Raw genomic sequence first — 20,415 nt, forward strand, 5'->3', positions numbered from 1 at the left:
GGATCCTGTTAGGGTGGAGATCAACCTCTCCACGCTGTGCCCTGGCGTGGCGGGGGACCTAATGGAAGTCTTGACGCTTGAAAAGTTCAAATTTGAACTGAGGGGAAGGATGGAGGGATTCTACAATTCATGGGCATTATTCGTCACGCACGTTCGAGAACATTAGGAGGGTTGGGGGCTGGGAGGATTGGGGGGAGGGGGGACTGTATGTGTTAATGGTGACTATGCGTGATTCCTGATTCCTCATTTGTTTATGTTAACATCCAGGCTAATGTTTGGGGGTTTGGTGGGAGGATGGGATCGTTGTTATTGATATGAGGATTGACATTACATTCTATACTGATTATTGTTTATTGTTGGTTGTAAACTTGGAAGAAAATGTGAAAAAGGAGGAAAATTTAAAAAAATTTAAAAAAGAGACATTCCAATTAAATGTCTCATTTATGTTAAGTATCCAATAATTGACACTGATATGTAAAGAAGTTTCATGTGGCCTTTGGGGCATGTGATGATAGAGTTTTGTACAGAGCTGTGTTAAAGGAAGATAAAGGTGTTTGTGAGAAGGAGCAGAACTTTTGACTCTTTATACAACAGCAGCTAAACGGCTAACAGTGGTAGCAGAGGACGGTTGCTGTGCAAATGTGAAGGGTTGAAAGATACAACTTTTCCAGACCCAACCAAGGAGTGAATGAGAAAAAAAAAGGTATGCGGCTGAACCGAGGATAAAGATGGTCGGATATGACTATCCCCCCTTATTTTCGATTGTATGACCAATGGAGAAGTGCAGCTGCTATGTGGACTAAGGTAACTGCCTTGGGAAAGAGGAAACAAGGTATAGCATTGGCTCTTTCTCTACCTTTTGAGAGTAAAATCCGAAGCAAAGTGTTTTCTGAGCTGGAATTGGAAGAGTTAGACTCAGAAGAAAGTATGGAGACTCTATTATGTTCTATGGATAAGATTTAGCAAAAGGATGACTTGTTAAGTGAATATGAAGCCTGGTCAGATTTTGATAGATTCCGGAAAACATGTCTCCATTGAAGTCTATATAATGGGATTTAGCAGACTATCATAAAAGGCTGCAGAAACACAGCCTGGAATTTGTTGGCATTTAAATTACTGGACTGTGTTAGAGTGAACAACATGGATAGTCTCCTGGTTTTGACATCAGTTAAGTTTGAGGACAATGATCCCTTATTCGATCAGATGATAGCGGCCTTAAAAACGTTTTTGGGGAAACATTCAATTCCTATGGCTCTGATGACACGAATGGGCCAGTCAGCAATAAAGCAGACTATGGAGGATACACTACTGACAGGATGGCGAAATCGTATGGCTACGAACAAGTTGCAAGAGTATGGATGGAGATTGGGACCCGGAAATTATGAGGACAGAAATCCATTTAGAACCTATAATAGGAGGAGGGACATGGAGAATGGAAATAGGAAGAAGAACCCGAGAAGTGCCCGGGGTACGATAAATCGATGTTTTCGGTGTGACTCTCAATACCATTATGCTTTCAACTGTCCAACAGGTTATAATAGTGTTTGAAGCGACACATGACACTGAAGAGTGAGAAGAGGAAAAAGATAGTGACCACAAAGAAGGCATTGTCCTATTAACAAGCAGTTTTACTCCAGTAATGAGGGTGTTGCCTGCAGAATCCTTCAATTGTGCTGTATTGGACAGTGGCTGCGCATCCACTGTGTGTGGAATTGACTGGTTAAAATGTTACTTGGACACTTTGAATGCTGAAAATCGTAACGAGATTAAGGAATTTGAAAGTTTCAGGTTTGGCGATGATAATACTCTGAAGTCACTGAACAGAGTGGTGATCCCTTGCAATATTGCCGGAGTGAATCATTTCATTAGCACGGATGTTGTATCAAGTGAGATACCTTTGCTTCTGAGTAGACCGTCGATGAAGAAAGCACACATGAAACTGGGTTTGAAACAAGATAAAGCAACAGTTTTTGGAAAGACGGTGGACTTACAATTTACACAGTCGGGACACTATTGTATTCCATTACTGACAAATAATATTTCAGGTGCAGTTGTTAAGGATGTATTAATGGCTGTTGGATATGGGAGTTTCACTGTTAAGTAGCTTGTTGTATCAAAACTGCATGGGCAATTTGCGCATCCGTCTCCTCGGAGGCTGAAAAATGTATTAAACGATGCAGGGGTAAGACGATGAAGACTCTCAGCTGATAGAACAGGTTAGTGATCGCTGTGAAGTTTGTAGGAAGTTCAGAAGGACACCATCATGACCAATAGTAACCCTACCTTTGGCCAGGGATTTTAACAACATTGTGGCCATGGATCTTAATATCTGGGATAAAGCTAACAATATATTTATTTTGCATTTTGTAGATTTAGCAACCAGATTTAGTCAATCAACTATTGTACGAAGTAATGAAAAGAGAATAATTCTGGATCAAATCGTGGAAAAGTGGAGAGAGACAGGAATGGGCCCACCGGCAAAAATTCCTTATGGACAATGGGGGAGAATTTGCTAATGATGAGTTTAGGGATATGTGTGAAAACGTGAATATCATAGTTATGAATACGGCTGCGGAAAGCCCATTTAGTAATGGTGTGTGTATGAAAGAAACCATGCTGTAATAGATGACATGCTCTGGAAAATTTTGGCAGATGGACCAAACTGCAAGTTAAATTCAGCTTTAGCTTGGACGGTACATGCAAAGAATTCATTGTAGATGGTTGAGGGCTATAGTCCCCATCAATAAGTGTTTGGTAGAAATCCTAAAATTCCATCCATTTTGGATGACTATCCTCCAGCTTGGGAAGGGACTACAATTATCTCTGCCTTTGTTGAGCATTTAAATGCATTACATAGCAGTAGAAAAGCTATTTTGCAAGCAGAAGTCTCTGAAAGAATTCGCAGAGCTTTAAGGCATAATGTACGTCCATCAAATACCGTTTTTCAGCAAGGAGACACAGTATACTATGAGAGACACAATTTTAATGAATGGAAAGGCCCATGGAAGATCATAGGTATAGATGGCAAAACAATTATTTTCCAACATGGCAATCAAACTGTTAGCGTATATTCATCAAGGATAATGGGTACAGATTACAAATTTTCAAATTTAGACAGAGCAGACAGACATGACGAGGAACCAGGGTCATCTGGTATGCACGTGTTACAGAACTATGAGGACCAGTTAACAGATATAGACAGGATTTCTGGAGAGGAACACAATACTTCTGATGAATTTTAACAGGCCATTTTCCTGAAAGGACAACTGCCAAAAGCTGGTACAAAAGTAACGTACTTGCCTGAAGGGTGTAGTCAATGGAACAATGCAACTCTTATTAGTAGACCAGGGAAGGCCACTGGAAAGTATTAACACTGGTTGAATGTACAACATTCAGGGGAGAGTGTCAAGACAATGGATTTTAAACATGATGTTCAAAAATGGAAGGCACAGAAATGCAGTGCCAGTTCAGATAGTACATCGGATAATGAACAGGTTTGCAGGAAAAGGTCGAGCACTCTTGAAAGGACATCCCACAGTAGAAGGGAAAGATCAAGCAGTAGCAGTACAGAATGAGATACAGGCAGGATAGGGGACACAGTTTATCAAGGTCTTGGAACATGGGTGAGACTATAAATACTATGAGGAGTAGAAGCCCACATGCACATGAAATTTTGGTGGCTTCCAATAAGTTAGATGAAAAAGCTATCAAAGGTGCCAAACAGCAAGAACTGCATAATTGGAGTGCTTTTGGGGTATACACGTGAGTACCGGATAGGGGACAAAGAGCTCTATCCCACAGATGGATTTGCACAGAAAAGGTTTTTCCGGATGGAACTTGTAAGGCAAAGGCCAAGCTTGTGGCAAGGGAATTTGAAGAAAACTTTAGAAGATCAGGATTTAAGGGTAGATTCACCTACGGCGGGAAAGATTATTTTAAAGATCTTCTTGGCTCTATTCGCCACAAAGGCATGGAAATGCAAATCTATAGATATAAAAGCTGCCTTTTTGCAGGGGCATCAGCTTCAGAGAGACATTTTTCTCCATCCTCCTCCTAAAGAGGCAGCTAACACTGGAAGTTGAACAAATGTGTATATGGATTAAATGATGCGTCTAGAGTCTGGAGTTTTTCGGTAAGGTCAGTTTTGTTAAAGTTAGGGTGTTGCCAGTTGAAAGCAGATCCGGCAATGTTTTACTGGCACTGTAAAGGAAATCTTTCTGCCACTTTCTGGCATTTTTATGATTCATGTTAATTATTTTTTATGGGGAGGGGGGGGGGGGGGGGGACTAGTGATTTCGAAGCTATTGTAATCCCTGGTTTGAGGAAATAATTCAGGGTTGGAAGTCAGGATTCCGGTGCATTTAAATATATTGGACTGGAAATCGGACCGACTAAGTTAGGGGCAACTTTATGTCAGCAATCTTATTTGGAGAGCATCAGTCCAATAGCAATTAGTCGTGGTCAGGTTTCACAAAAAGACGCAGTGGTTTCAGAGATGGAAAAAGAGCAACTGCAAAGTTTAATTGGGCAACTGAATTGGTTAGGTAGACAGACTAGACCGGACGTTAGTTTTGATGTCTCAGAGTTGAGTACAAAAATGAATGATCCCAAAGTGGAAGACATAATAAGAGCAACTAAAGCGTTAGTCAAACTAAAAATGCAGGAGTGTGTTTTGATGTTCCGGGTTTTAGGTGATATTAGGGAAATGAAACTCATAATTTATAGTGATGTGTCCTATGCAAATTTATGTGATGGGGTTTCAAGTGCAGCAGGTTTAATAATTTTCCTTTTGGGGAACAATGGTAAATGTTGCCGTCTTGTGTGGGAAACAAAGAAAATAAGGAGAGTGGTCAAAAGCACTTTGGCCGCTGAGACGTTAAGCCTTGTAGAGGTGGTGGATATGGCATTTTATATCTCAGATATTGACAGAAATTTTGGGATTAGAAGATTTGGGTAACATACCCATTGATTGTCACACTGACAATAAATCCCTGTGGGAAAATGTGCACTCTACAAAAAGTGTGAATGAGAAAAGGTTAAGGATCGACATCGCAAGTTTGAAGCAGATGTTGGACAGAGGGGAGATATCAAAAATTAAATGGGTCGACAGTAGCTATCAATTGTCCAACTGTTTTACGAAAAGAGGGGCTAGTTCACAGAAACTTTTGGATATTGTTAATGAAGGGTGCCTGTTTCTGTGGCATTGTCTTTTTTTCCTTCCAAAACTGAAAGAATGGGAGAAATTGCATGTGTGTTTTTGAGTTTCTTGTAATTTTGTTTTCACCAAATTATTTTTTTTTCTCCAAGGAAGGGGAGACTGTTAAGGAATGGGTTAAGAGACATTCCAATCAAATGTCTCATTTATCTTAAATATCCAATAATTGACACTGATATGTAAAGAAGCTTCAGGTGGCCTTTGGGACATGTGATGTGCTGATAGAGTTTTGTACAGAGTTGTGTTAAAGAAAAATAAAGATGTTTGTGAGAAGGGGCAGAACTTTTGACTCTTTATACAACAGCAGCTAAATGGCTAACACTAAACACACGACTGCGTGGCGAGATTCAACTCCAATTCAATCTATAAGTTTGCAGATGATACGACTGGTGGGTTGTATCTCAAACAACGACGAATCAGACTACAGAAGGGAGATAGATTACTTTGGGTCCGAGGTAGAGATGGTTGATAGCTTTACGTTCCTGTGAATCACTATCACCAACAGTCTGTCCTGGTCCACTCACGTTGATGCAACAGTCAAGAAAGCTCAACAACATCTCTACTTCCTACGGAAGCTAAAGAAATTCTGCATGTCTTCATCGACTCTCACAAACTTCTGCATCCTATCCACCTGCATCACAGCTTGGTATGACAACTGCTCATCCAAGATCGCAATAAACTGCAGAGTGTGGTGAACTCAGCCCAACGCATCACACACGTTTGCCATCCTCCCATTGATTCTGTATACATCTTCTGCTGCCTCAGAAAGGCAGATGGCATTGTCAGAGGCCCCTCACACCCAAGCTTTTCCCTCTTCCAGACCCTTCCGTCAGGCAGAAGATACAGAAGTCTGAAGACCCACACATCCAGACATAGGAACAGCTTCTTCCCCACCGTTACTAGACTCCTCAACGACTCTCCCTTGGACTGATCTGTTACCTGTAAGAACACTATTCACAACGCCCTATGCTGCTCTTGTTTGGCCGTGTTCCACACTGTAACCAATCACTAATTGATGATGCACCACTGTGAATGTACTCTGTCGATTATTCTTTTGTCTACTATGTACGTACTGTGAACGTTCCCTTGGATGCAGAAAAAAATACTTTTCATTGTACTTCAGTACATGTGGCAATAAATATCAATCAATCAACCAACAGAGGTGCCCTCCCCCACCCCACCACACGCACAAGCGGACCCTCCCAAAAAACGATAATGAGAACCCACGCCTCCCAATGGAGTTCCCCAGAGGACAATATCATGGTGCCATTAGGCAGTGCTGAGCCAGTTCCAAGTGGCAATGCCAGGGTATTGTGCAGGCGTGTCCCTCACCTCCAGATGGCTATACCTACCTGTGCACCCCCAGCGAGTGCCATTTGCTTGGTTCCTGGTTTCAAAAAGCAGTTGTCAATGTCACATTGGCGACGGTGGAATTCTAAATGGGGGGGGGGGGGTGGGGGGGACACGATTTGGCGGGGAAGCCTGCTAAATGTATTGAAATGAGGTTCCTGACCTCCATGGGTGCAAACCTCTTTACATCACCAGCAGGATTGGGGAAAATTGGAAAACAAGATCTTGCCGGCGAGATTCTTGTTTTTGGAGTCTCGCAATATTTTGCACCCACGTGGCCATTTTCACTTGTGGCGAATTTGGGTGCAAAATTGTGGCCTGTATTTTGATGCCAAAAATTCCGAGTATCATAGGACTACCAGCAACAATTCATAAATTAGATGAATTTGGGGGAGGGTGGTGAAGGCATGGGGTCATGTTGGAAAGGCAAGTCAGGCAACCAGACCCCAGGGGGCTGGAGTCAGAGAACCTATGTGGGTGTCCTTGCTTGGGAAGAGGTGGGTTAGGTGCCCCCAACCTCTGGCAGAAAGTGGCCTTTAAGTGGCCATTAATTGGTGGCTCACATTCTGCTAGAAGTGTGCACTGTTGCAGATAGAGATACCGGATATTGACCGTTTACCACTACGGCATCCAGCACTTTTTCACCGTCAAGCTCTCAACCCTTAAGGCGAAATTTCAGTTTCTGGCACAGATGTCTTCTGAGGTGAGAAAACTGGCGTGCAGCTCGCAGGCTGCGCTGTCGGCTTTTCTCACCACATTATGCGGCACTCTAGAAGAAATTAACCATGCTGGTAAACAAAGAAGCTCCCCCTTCCACATACATGGAGACCTCCCACCCCCCCCCCCCCCCCCCGCCAGATGCATAAGCGGAACCCCCCCGGGGGGGAACTGCCCCCCCGACAGATATTGGGAACACAACCACTACACGCACAAGGGGAACCCATTTCACACACACAGTAAACTCCCCCCTCTCCCAACTCCAGTGATGCTCCCCAGAAGGCCCCCCTTGACAACGTCCCTTGGCACTGCCCCTTACCAGGGGCACTGTCGATGTTTTGCCCGGGCATATCCCTCTTCCCCTTGGAGCTATACATACCTGTGCGCCCATTGGTGGATTCCCTTTGCCTGGTTTACGCATTGCAAAATCTGTTGTGAAACTTGCCATGTCGGCGAGGGAGGAATTTATAATGTGCTGTGACGATAAGGCAGGGAGTCCTTTAATGAGATATTAATTTATTGAAATGATATTCCCGACCTCTCTCGGTGGGAACCTCAGTACATATTGGCAAGGGGCGGGGAAAATCAGAAAGCAAGATTTTGCTGCCGAGATTCTTGTTTTCTGACACTCACAATATTTTGCGCCTACGTTGCTATTTGTGCTCACGCCGAACACTTCAGCAGAATTGCGGCCTTCGTGTCCAGAAAAGGGGCGCTAATGAGCCTACTTTCTCACCCAATGGGAGGGATTCACTTGTCTTGTCCATGGCGGGATCTGTTGCGAGCGAGAATGGAAAATCTAGCGTTCCAGCCAAAACCCCATTCATTTTCAGCGGCACTGGAAAATCCCTGCCGCAGCCGAGAAATTAACATTTTGGACAGTGTGTTTTATCCTTTCTTTACTTATGCCTTGTAATCTCATGGCAATATCAGCTCAAGAATTAATGGAAATGTTCTATTTTAAGTTTTGTCTCTGTTATGGGCTAGGGTTTAACAACTCCAAAGTATTTTATGGAGTTCACTTGACTTATAACTGTTTATTGATTTTGGTTACGATGAGCACAACACCTGCCTTTCAGGTGTTATTCAACAGAGTTCTTCGGCACTTTTAATCAAAAAACAAGCTTTATTCTACAAATTTAGTTAACATTTACAAACATAAATACAGCTACAGTAATCTATGTATAACCCTTAATGAATTCCCCCTTTTACTGTTCCAATTCAGTAACAAAATCCAAATAAAACCAGAAGCCCCTTTTCAAAGTGGCCCAGCACAGGGAACTCTAACTGGTATAAGACGTGTTAGTGATACTCTGTTCCCCTTCTCAAACAGCAGGTTTGAATTCATTCCAGAAAGCAGTTATCTCTTTTAAGTTAACTTGTAGTCTGGAAACAGCTTTTAAAATGAAGGTAGAGAACCACTTCTTTCAACCTGGGCAGTTCAAAACCAGCCCAAACTCAAAGCGAAAGTAAAACCCAGAGCCACAAACCAGATCCAAACTCAAAACAAAAGTAAAAACTCACAGAGCCACAGCCCAGCTCCACCCACACAATGACATCACTAAAGCCATGTTATAAGACAAAAACATTTCTTAAAGGGACACTCCCAAGACAGTCTTGTCATCGCAGAAGTATCCAAATCTAGGTTTGCTTCATGACTGCTGTTTGAAATATAAATATTTGTTTGTACACTGCTTTTAGTAGAAACTTGTAGCACAGATGGTGTATTATTTTTACTAGAACTTGTGTCAGGAACCTATTATCACTTGAGCTGCAGCAAGGTTTTGGTGACGCTACAACTTAAGAATTAATGTAGGAACGTCCAAGCTTATACCAGCACAGTCCAACATTAATACTGGGATATCAGCTAAAATTAGCATCCTTCCAGCATCAAACTTGGTATCCCAAACTCAATACACATTCCAACTGTAATGCTGAGTTGGCAAAACTAATACCAGCATACACAAGGAAGAATGGATCTTTTTCCAGCCTTGTTATGTTAATTTCAGTATGTCAGCGATGCTAACAGAAAATGTGTTTTTCTCTTCATAGTCTGTATTCAATTAAATATTAGTACCTGTTGCGATTTCCAGTCCATTTGATTGAAGGCATAAAATGTAATGAAAATATATTTCTTATTTGCAGATGCATGTGTGAAGTTCATAAACAAGCCAAAAACTCCTCCAGAAGTGATAGCAATAGCCTCAGAAAGTTTGGAACTGTCTTGTGAGGTGTCACCAGATAATGCTGTGGTCGTATGGAAAAAGGATCAAAAAGTGGTTAAGCAGGACCAGAGGATAACCATCATCTCTCAGGGAACACAACGCAAACTTGTCATCAGAAAAGTGCAGCAGAGCGACCAAGGAAACTATACCTGCACGTCTAATGATGACAATCTAACATTCCAAGTTAAGATCAAAGGTAAAAGTAAACTTGATTGTTGCTTTAGTGGCAGTGACAAACTAATATTATAGCAGCAACCTGCATTTATAAAACACCTTCAATGTAGTAATGTGCTTCAAAGTCCTTCTTCGAGGTGTTTTCAAACATAATTTGACACCGTGCACCGAAGCAGATATTACAGCAGATGACCAAAAGCTTGGCCAAAGAGGTAAGTTTTGAGGAACATTTTAAAGGATGAAGGCGGAAAGAGGTGCAATGGGTCAATTAAGACCCTTAACTGGCCACTTAAAGGCCTCTTCTACCACCTGTGACTGGAAAGGCTCATGTGAAATCTCCTAGCTACCTGCAAGACCAGGCAAGCCTTGGTGCCGGGCTAGTTCGGGGGTAGCCTCCTTGATGGGCATTCTGTACCCACCGGGACCTCCCTTGGCAGTGGTAAAATTGCATTGAGTGTGTGCAGGGGTAGATAGGCGACAGGAACGGTGCAGCTGGCCTGGCATCCAATTTTATATCTCCCCCCACCCCCCTTCCTGTCATCCTGCCCCGGGGTTAAATTCTCGTCTATGATTCAATATTAAAATTGCGGCTTTGCTTAACCGGGTGCCAATTAAACTTAGTTCACATGGTGTTATAAGTAAATGGGAACTGGTGCACAAACAGTGGAGTTTTGGGTGACCTCAACTTTACTGATGGTAGAATGCGGGAGGCTGGACAGGAGTGTGTTGGAATAGGGGTAACAAAGACATGGATGAGTTTTACAGCAGATGAACTAATGTGAGTTGAAATCGAATGATGTTATAGGGGCCTCCCTCCAAGGTGAACCCACCCCCTTCCCCTTCTGTGTCCTTTGCCTCCATGCCCCCCCCCCCACCCCGATTGCCTTGCTCATCCAAGCCTGCCAGCCCATCCCTGCCAGGACCCCAGACTCACCCTACATCCTGGCTTCAACATTGAATGCTTCCTCTCACCTTCTCTGCAGTTCCTGCAGTGGTCACCATTTCCAGTGGTTCTGCTGGGACATGAGAGCTGCCAGATCCCAACTGATTAGCTTGCAGCTCGCGTTGGGAATTCCTCCTAGTGAAGGGCAGGTGCCCCACCTCAAGCCAATTGAAAGCCCATTTAAAGTCACAGGCCATGCTAGCCAAGTAGAAGAGGGTTCACCCCTGTCTTTTATGCAAAGGGGAAAAATCACCACTTCCAGCCATATGGAGGAGACCATTTGGCTCTTTGTGGAGCAGTTCACTCATCCCATTACCCAGCTTTAATACCACAAGCCCACATGTTTAATTACTTCACGCCCCCTTCCAATTTCTTTTCAAAATAATTTTTTCCTCTGTTTCCACGGCATTGTGAATCGCGGAGTAAAAAGGTCCACCCTCACATCCCCCTGCAGCTCTCGTTGAAAACTTAAAATCTGTGCCTTCTAGTCCTTGTATCGTCAGCTAATGTGAGAAGCTTTTCTTTGCCTACGTTACCTACACCTGGCATAATCCTGCAAATCAAATCTCCCCTAAATCTCCTTGCTTCAAGTGAGAATAACCATCTTGGTGGACGTGGTCCAACTCAAAGTTGATATAGTCTGATGCCCGGGCATACAGGCCATCTGTGACCTCACGGACCGCACTTGTGGGTCGTACCCTGAGACATGTCGTGCAAGCCCCCGCTGGAGCCCTGGAATTAACCGGTTGCACAGAGTTTCATGGCTGTGGTGGCCTTTGTGGCCACCAGGAGTGGGTCTCCTCCTCCTCCACGGGGTGCCACATCCATGAGAACGTAGCACAGGTCTTTGTTGACAGGGAGCCTCCTGTGGCACATGATGTCCGTCATCTCCTCGGAAGATCAACAATTCCTCTATACCATAGGCCGTTGCTGGCGTCTTGCTCTGGATTCTTCCTTGGCCTGATGGACGGCTGTGTCTTCACGTGTGCAGTGGCTCCCTGCACATGGATGCCTCTTACAGCCTCTGTTGATGCTGCTGCTGCCTACTTCAGCTTCTGACTGCGTGCGCTTCCACCAGCACCGTGAGGGCAGCCTCTGCAGGACTGACTGACATAATCAGCTGGAAAACCTCGTTCTACACACTCATCCTGGCCACAGCAGGATCCCCTGGACCCCAGAATCCTGTCGAGAACAATAGGGAGACTGTCCTCGGGTCCCTTCCTTAATCCACACACTTACATAATAGCGAGTATATTCCCAATGCTGAAGCCCAGCTCTTGATGTTTGATTGTTGGCTGATGCCTCTGTGGTGCATGACACTTCTACAGTTCAGGCAAACTGTTCTGGCTTCAAAGTTTGATTGAAATACGATGCAATAATCATCGTCTGAGACACGGCACGTGTACCCAAATTGTTTATTAAAAGGTCAATGTGGTAGTCGGTATTAGTGGTATTACGGTACCCTGGACAATGCTGTAAGACCATTGATGTGGGAGCTACCTGAGACTGATATATCATTGGTGAAGCCTGCCTGCTGGTTCCGCCCAGTAAGGCGGAGTACAAGAGTCTGTGTCTCCCCAGCTGCTGCATTCTGTACCTGCACTGCTGGGGGAAACATCTAGTCCAATAAAGCCTTCAATTGTCGTCCAATCTCACTCCTGGAATCATTGATCGAGCATCAATTTATTGGACTAGATTTTAAACAATGGAGCTCTGAATCAAGCCGGAGTGTCTACAACTCACCCCCACGCGGCAAACGCAGCGGCAACCTTCAAACACTGGCTGGCGACCTTCAACGGGTACCTCAGGATGGCCACAGCTACACCCACGGAGGACCAGAAGATGCAAGTTCTTCACTCGAGGGTGAGCCCAGAGATCTACATCCTCTTCGAGGATGCGGACAATTTCGAAGCCGCGATGGCCCTGTTGAAAGGACACTATATTCGCCCAGTGAATCAGGTCTACGCCCGACATCTGCGAGCGACGAGGCGGAAAATCCCCGGGGAATTACTGGAAGAATTCTACCGTGCGCTCCTAGTGTTAGGTAGGAACTGTGACTGCCCACAAGTTTCAGCCAACGACGACATAGAACTTTTGATCCGGGATGCATTCGTTGCAGGTATTCTGTCCTCCCAAATCCGCCAGCGTCTGCTAGAAAAAGAGGCCTCAAGGAGGCATGGGCCCTTTCTAGCTCCATGGATGTGGCCTCCCTAAACGCACGCGCGTACGTCCCCCACCGCGCGGCAGTGTGGAACCCCCCCTGCGGCCGACTCCGCTGCATCCCCCATCCCCCCGCAATCTTGTTCTGCACGACTACAAGGCAACCCCGGGGGGGCCCGCTGCTGTTTTTGTGGGCAAGCCAAGCACCCCCGGCAGCGCTGCCTGGCCCGCTCCTCCACCTGCAAAGGGTGCGGGAAAAAGGGCCATTTTGTGGCGGTATGCCAGGCCCGGGCGGTCGCTGCGGTCTCCGGGGGCGATACGGGACCGCCACCCCAACCTTCTCCACGAGCCACGAGTGGCCAGCGGGCGCCGCCATCTTCCTTTCCCAGAGGCATGTGCGGGTCCCGGACGCTGCCATCTTGCTCCCCAGGGACCACGTGCGACGGATGGGCACCGCCATCTTGCACACCCCCAGCCATGTGCGACCAGCGGGCGCCGCCATCTTGGCTGGAGTCTCAGAACCCCGATTCGGATGACCACACATCGCCCGAAGAAAACTTCCAGCTTTTGCCACGACTTGCCTCGGTGACCCTGGACCAGTCTCAGCCCCGAACGCTCTCGACTGCGATGACGATCGTGCTCATCAATGGGCATAAATCATCCTGCCTGATCGACTCCAGGAGCACAGAGAGCTTCATACACCCCAACACAATAAGGCGCTGTTCTCTTCCCATCCACCTAGTTAATCAAAGAATCTCCCTGGCCTCACGGTCCAGGGAACGGAATTGAAAAATTTCTGCCTCTACGTCCTCCCTCAAATCTGCGCTGCCATGCTCTGAGGGTGAGATTTCCAATGTAACCTCCAAAGTTCAACTTTTAAATTCGGCGGCCCTATACCCCCCTCACTGTCTGCAGCCTCGCGACCCTCAAGGTCGAGCCACCTTCCGTTTTTGCGAACCTCACCCCGGATCGCAAACCCGTCGCCATCAGGAGCATACGGTACAGTGCCCAGGACCGGACCTCCATAGGGTCGGACGTCCAGCGGTTACTGAAGGAAGGCGTTATCGAGGCTAGCAACAGCCCCTGGAGAGCTCAAGTAGTGGTTGTAAAGACAGGGGAGAAGCATAGGATGGTTATCGATTATAGTCAGACCATCAACAGGTATACGCAGCTCGACGCGTACCCTCTCCCTCGCATATCATATTTAGTCAATCAGATTGCACAACACAAAGTCTTTTCCACGGTGGATCTGAAATCCGCCTGCCATCAGCTCCTCATCCGCCCTAGCGACTGCAAATACACTGCATTCGAAGCAGATGGGCAGCTCTACCACTTCCAAAGGGTTCCCTTCGGTGTCACAAATGGAGTCTTGGTCTTCCAACGGGAGATGGACCGAATGGTTGACCGGTGCGGCTTGCGGGCCACGTTTCTGTATCTCGATAACGTCACCATCTGTGGCCACGACCAGCAGGACCACATCAACATCCGAAAATTCCTCCATACTGCAAAAATTCTTAATCTTACCTGCAACAAGGACAAATGCTTGTTCAGTACCGACCGTCTAGCCATCCTCGGCTACATAGTGCACGATGGAGTTATAGGCCCAGATCCCGAACGCATGCACCCCCTCATGGAGTTTCCCCTCCCACACTGTTCCAAGGCCCTGAGAGGCTGCCTGGGATTTTTTTCATATTATGCCCAGTGGGTCCCCAACTATGCGGACAAGGCCCACCCACTAATCCAGTCCACGGTTTTTCCCCTGTCGGCAGAGGCCCTCCAGGCCTACATCCGCATCAAAGCGTACATCACAAAGGCCACGATGCACGCAATCGATGAATCCCTTCTCTTCCAAGTCGAGAGCGATGCGTCCGACGTAGCTCTGGCAGCCACCCTCAACCAAGCGGGCAGACCTGTGGCTTTCTTTTCAAGCACCCTCCGCGCTTCAGAAATCCACTATTCCTCAGTTGAAAAGGAGGCCCAGGCCATAGTAGAAGCTGTGCGGCATTGGAGGCATTACCTGGCCGGCAGGAGATTCACTCTCGTTACTGACCAACGGTCGGTTGCTTTCATGTTCGATAATGCACAGCGGGGCAAGATAAAGAACGGTAAGATCTTACGGTGGAGGATCGAGCTCTCCAGCTACAACTATGAGATCTTGTATTGTCCTGGGAAGCTAAATGAGCCTCCTGATGCCCTATCCCGCGGCACATGTGCCAACGCACAAGTGGACCAACTCCCCACCCTCCACGAGGAGCTCTGCCACCCGGGGTTCACTCGATTCTTCCATTTCATCAAGACCCGCAACCTACCCTATTCCATCGAGGAGATCAGAACCGCCACCAGGAACTGCCAAATCTGCGCAGAATGCAAGCCGCACTTCTACAGGCCAGAGAAAGCGCACCTGATAAAGGATTCCCGCCCCCTTGAACGCCTTAGTATGGACTTCAAAGGGCCTCTCCCCACCACTGACAGTAACACATACTTCCTGATCGTGATTGACGAGTAGTCCCGGTTCCCATTCGCCATCCCCTGCCCCGACATGACCGCAGCCACCGTCATAAAAGCCCTCCACAGTATCTTTACACTGTTCAGTTTCCCCGCCTACATACACAGCGATAGGCGGTCCTCCTTTATGAGTGATGTACTGCGTTAATTCCTGCTCAGCAAGGGCATTGCCTCGAGCAGGACAACCAGTTACAACCCCCTGGAAAACGGACAGGTAGAGAGGGAGAACGGAACGATCTGGAAGGCCGTCCCATCTGCCCTACGGTCCAGGAATCTCCCAGTCTCCCGCTGGCAGGAGGTCCTTCCTGATGCTCTCCACTCCATCCGATCACTGCTGTGTACCACGATCAACCAAAGACCCCACGACCGTCTCCTTGTCTTCCCTATGAAGTCCTCCTTCGGGACCTCGCTCCCAACGTGGCTGGCAGCTCCTGTACCCATCCTGCTCCGCAAACACGCGCGGGCGCACATGTCGGACCCATTGGTATAGAGGGTCCACCTCCTTCACGCTATCCGTACGTGGCGTACCCCGATGGTCGATAGGATACGGTCTCCCTTTGGGACCGGGCGCCCGCTGCATCCGCACCCACGCCCCCACCACCACCATCCGCCTCCCTCCCACCGGCGCACCCCACAGCCGCCCCCTTCCCAGGTGGATCGGTCCTCCCACCGGTCCCATCCAGGGGTGATGAAGCTGCCGAAGAAGCCAAAGCCATACTCCCGGAGCCACGCTCCTGGAGCCACGTATGCCCGAGCCGGCGCCTGCATCACTGCAGAAGCTACGACGGTCGCAGAGAACGACCAGGGTCCCTGATCGACTAATTGCTTCATTCTGACTGTAAATAGTTGCGACATGTAACGAGGCAAAACACTGTGCTAATGTACACCGGGTACCACCATAACCTCCACCTCCACCACTGTATAATGCGAGACCACCACCTCGCCGGACTCCTTTTTTTAACAGGGGGTGAATGTGGTAGTTGGTATTAGGGGTATTGCGGTACCCTGGACAATGCTGTAAGACCATTGGTGTGGGAGGTACCTGAGACTGCTATATCATTGGTTGTATCATTTATTGTATTAGATGTTTCCCCCAGCAGCGCAGGTACAGAATGCAGAAGCTAGGGAGACACAGACTCTTATACTCCGCCTTACTGGGCGGAACCAGCAGGCAGGCTTCACCAATGGTCTTACAGTATCAGGTACCTCCAACACCAATGGTCTTACAGCATCTGGTACCTCCAATCTAGGTACCGTAATACCCCATAATACCGAATACCACATTCACCCCCTGTTAAAAACAAGAGTCCGGCGGGGGTGGTGGTCTCGCGTTATACAGTGGTGGAGGTTATGGCGGTACCTGTCGGTGGTACAGTGTCTTGCCTTATCACATATCACACAACTATTTGCAGTATTCATTTACAAGTACATTTCAGAATGAAACAATTAGTCAATCGGGGGCCCTGGTCGTCCTCTGTGATTGTCGCAGTTTTGGCGGCGATGCATGTGCCGGCTCGGGCATCTGTGACTCCGGGAGTGTGACCCCGGCTTCTTCAGTAGCTTCATCACCCCTGGGTGGGACCAATGGAAGGACCGATCCACCTGGGAAGGGGGCCGCTGTGGGGTGCGCTGGTGGGAGGGAGGGTGGGGTTGGTGAGGGGGGTGTGGGTGGGGATCTAGCGGGCGCTAGGTCCCGCAGGGAGACCGTATCCTGCCGGTTGTCGGGGTACGCCACATAGGGGTACTGAGGGTTAGCGTGAAGGAGGTGGACCCTCTGACCAATGGGTCCGATTTGTGCGCACGCACGTGTTTGTGGAGCAGAATGGGTCCAGGAGCTGCCAGCCAGGTTGGGAGCGAGGTCCCGGAGGAGGACTTCCTAGGGAAGACAAGGAGATGTTCATGAGGTATTTCGTTGGTCGTGGTACACAGCAGTGATCGAATGGAGTGGTGTGCATCGGGGAGGACCTCCTGCCAGCGGGAGATTGGGAGATTCCTGGACCGTAGGGCCAGTAGGACGGTCTTCCAGACCGTTCTCCCTCTCCACCTGCCCGTTTCCCGGGGGTTATAACTGGTCGCCCTGCTCGAGGCAATGCCCTTGCTGAGCAGGAATTGACGCAGTTCGTGGGTCATGAAGGAGGAACCCCAATCGCTGTGTATGTAGGCGGGGAAACCGAACAGGGTAAAGATACTGTGGAGGGCTTTTATGACGGTGGCCGCGGTCATGTCGGGCAGGGGATGGCAAATGGGAACTGGGAGTACTCGTCAATCACGTTCAGGAAGTACATGTTGCGATCGGTGGAGGGGAGGGGCCCTTTGAAGTCCATACTGAGGCGTTCAAAGGGGCGGGAAGCCTTCACCAGGTACACTTTCTCTGGCCTGTAGAAGTGCGGCTTGCACTCCGCACAGATTTGGCAGTTCTTGGTGATGATCTTGACCTCCTCGATGGAGTAGGGCAGGTTGCGAGTCTTGATGAAATGGAAGAATCGAGTGAACCCGGGGTGGCAGAGGTCCTCGTGGAGGGTGCGGAGTCAGTCCACTTGTGCGTTGGCACATGTGCCGCGGGATAGGGCATCAGGAGGCTCGTTTAGCTTCCCGGGACAATACAAGATCTCATAATTGTAGGTGGAGAGTTCGATCCTCCACCGTAAGATCTTATCGCTCTTTATCTTGCCCCGCTGTGCATTATAGAACATGAAAGCTACCGACTGTTGGTCAGTGAGGAGCGTGAATCTCCTGCCGGCCAGGTAATGCCTCCAATGCCGCACGGCTTCTACTATGGCCTGGGCCTCCTTTTCAACGGAGGAATGACGGATTTCTAAAGCATGGAGGGTCCGTGAGACGAAGGCTACGAGCCTGCCAGCTTGGTTGAGGATGGCCGCCAGAGCTACGTCGGACGCGTCGCTCTCGGCTTGGAAGGGATTCATCGATTGCGTGCATTGTGGCCTTTATGATGTCTGCTTTTATGCGACTGAAGGTCTGACGAGCTCTGCCGACAAGGGAAAAACTGTGGCTTGGATTAGTGGGCGGGCCTTGTCCGCATAATTGGGAATAATATTTGCATGATATGGAAAAAACCCCAGACAACATTTCAAGGCCCTGGAGCAGTGTGGGAGGGGAAACTCCAGGAGCGGGCGCATGCGTTCGGGGTCGGTGCCTATGACTCCATCATGCACCACCTAGCCGAGGATGGCTAGACAGTCGGTGCTAAATACACACTTATCCTTATTATAGGTCAGGTTAAGGAGATTGGCGGTATGGAGAAATTTGTGGAGGTTGGTGTCATGGTCGTGGCTGCAGATGGTGACGTTGTCAAGGTACGGAAATGTGGCCCGCAAACCATACAGGTCAACCATTCAGTCCATCTCCCGTTGGAAGACCGAGACCCCATTTATGACACCGAAAGGAACCTTAGGAAGTGGTAGAACCGCCCATCTGCTTTGAATGCAGTACACTTGCCGTCGTCCGGGCGAATGGGGAGCTGATGGTAGGCGGATTTGAGGTCCCCCGTGGAAAAGACCTTGTATTGTGCAATCTGATTGACCAAATCAGATATGCGGGGGAGAGGGTACACGTCGAGCTGCGTATGCCTGTTGATGGTCTGGCTATAATCGAAGGCCATCCTGTGCTTCTCCCTGGTCTTTACAACCACTAGTTGACCTCTCCAGGGGCTGTTGCTAGCCTCGATAATACCTTCCTTCAGTAACCGCTCCGACGTAATGAAGGTCCGGTCCTGGGCACTGTACCGTCTTCTCCTGGTGGCGACGGGTTTGCGATCCGGGGTGAGATTTGTAAAAAGGGAAGGCGGCTCGACCTTGAGGGTCGCGAGGCTGCAGACAGTGAGCGGGGGGTATAGGGCCCCCGAATTTAAAGGTTAAGCTCTGGAGGTTGCATTGGAACCCAAATCCCAGGGGTGTGGCAGCGCAGAGGTGAGGGAGGACGTAAAGTCGGAAATTCTTAAATTCTCCTCCCTGGACTGTGAGGGTAGCTATGCAGTACCCCTGACCTCTACAGAGTGAGACCTGGAAGCCAGGGAGATTCTTTGATTAACTGGGTGTATGGGAGTTGTCACGGTAGACCCGGTTGGCCCCTGGAGACAGCGGGGACCGTCTGGGCCTGGCATGCCGCCACAAAATGCCCCTTTTTGCCACCGCCTTTGCAAATCGCGCAGCGGGCTGGGCAGCGTTGCCTGGGGTGCTTGGCTTGCCCGCAAAAATAACAGCGGGCCCCCCGGGATTGCCTGGCAGCAGCGCGGACACAAGCTTGTGGTGGGATGGGGGATGCATCGGGGTCGACCGTGGGTGGGTTCCACGCTGCCCAAGGGGTTGCCGCGCGGTTGGGGACCTATGCTCGGGCGTTGCGGGAGGCCACATCTAGGGAGCTTGCGAGGGCCCGTGCTTTCTTGAAGCCTAGTGTCTCTTTTTCCAGCAGCCGCTGACCGATTTGGGAGGACAGCATACCTGCAACGAATGTGACCCAGATTAAAAGTTCGGTGTGGTCATTGGCTGGAACTTGCAGACAGTCACAGTTCCTACCTAGTACCAGTAGTGCACGGTAGAATTCGTCTCGCGATTCCCCCGGGATTTGTCGTCTGGTCGGTAGCAGATTTCGGGCGTAAACCTGATTTACTGGGCGGATGTAGTGTCCTTTCAACAGGGCCATCGCGGCCTCGAAATCGTCCGCATCCTTGATGAGCGTGTAGATTTCTGGGCTCACCATTGAGTGGAGAACTTGCAGTTTCTGGTCCTCCGTGGGTGTAGTTGTGGCCGTTCTGAGGTAGCCGTTGAAGCATGCCAGCCAGTGTTTGAAGGTTGTCGGTGAGGTTGCCGCGTGGGCGCTAAGTTGCAGACACTTTGGCTTGATGCGGAGCTCTATTCTTCAAATCTAGTCCAATAAATTGATGCACGATCAATAACTCTCGAAGCGAGATTGGAGTACAATTGAAGGCTTTATTGGATTAGATGTTTCCCCCAGCAGTGCAGGTACAGAATGCAGCAGATAGGGAGACACAGACTCTTAGACTCCGCCTGACTGGGCGGAACCAGCAGGCAGGCTTCACCAATGGTCTTACAGTATCAGGTACCTTCAATACCAATGGTCTTACAGCATCGGGTACCTGCAACCTAGGT

At 48.5% G+C, this 20,415-nt stretch overlaps 1 protein-coding gene across 3 annotated transcripts in view; it reads left to right on the plus strand.

Moving 5' to 3' along the window:
* Positions 1-20,415, plus strand: part of obscnb (obscurin, cytoskeletal calmodulin and titin-interacting RhoGEF b) — an 896,193-nt gene that overhangs the window by 64,769 nt on the left and 811,009 nt on the right. For all 3 annotated transcript variants that reach the window (XM_038798455.1, XM_038798456.1, XM_038798458.1), the window contains exon 8: positions 9,428-9,703. In XM_038798455.1, coding sequence (XP_038654383.1) covers positions 9,428-9,703 — 276 coding nt within the window. The remainder of the gene's footprint in view (positions 1-9,427; positions 9,704-20,415) is intronic.

Source organism: Scyliorhinus canicula, chromosome 5 (genome assembly GCF_902713615.1).
Source record: "Scyliorhinus canicula chromosome 5, sScyCan1.1, whole genome shotgun sequence".
In the NCBI taxonomy this organism is placed as follows: Eukaryota; Metazoa; Chordata; class Chondrichthyes; order Carcharhiniformes; family Scyliorhinidae; genus Scyliorhinus; species Scyliorhinus canicula.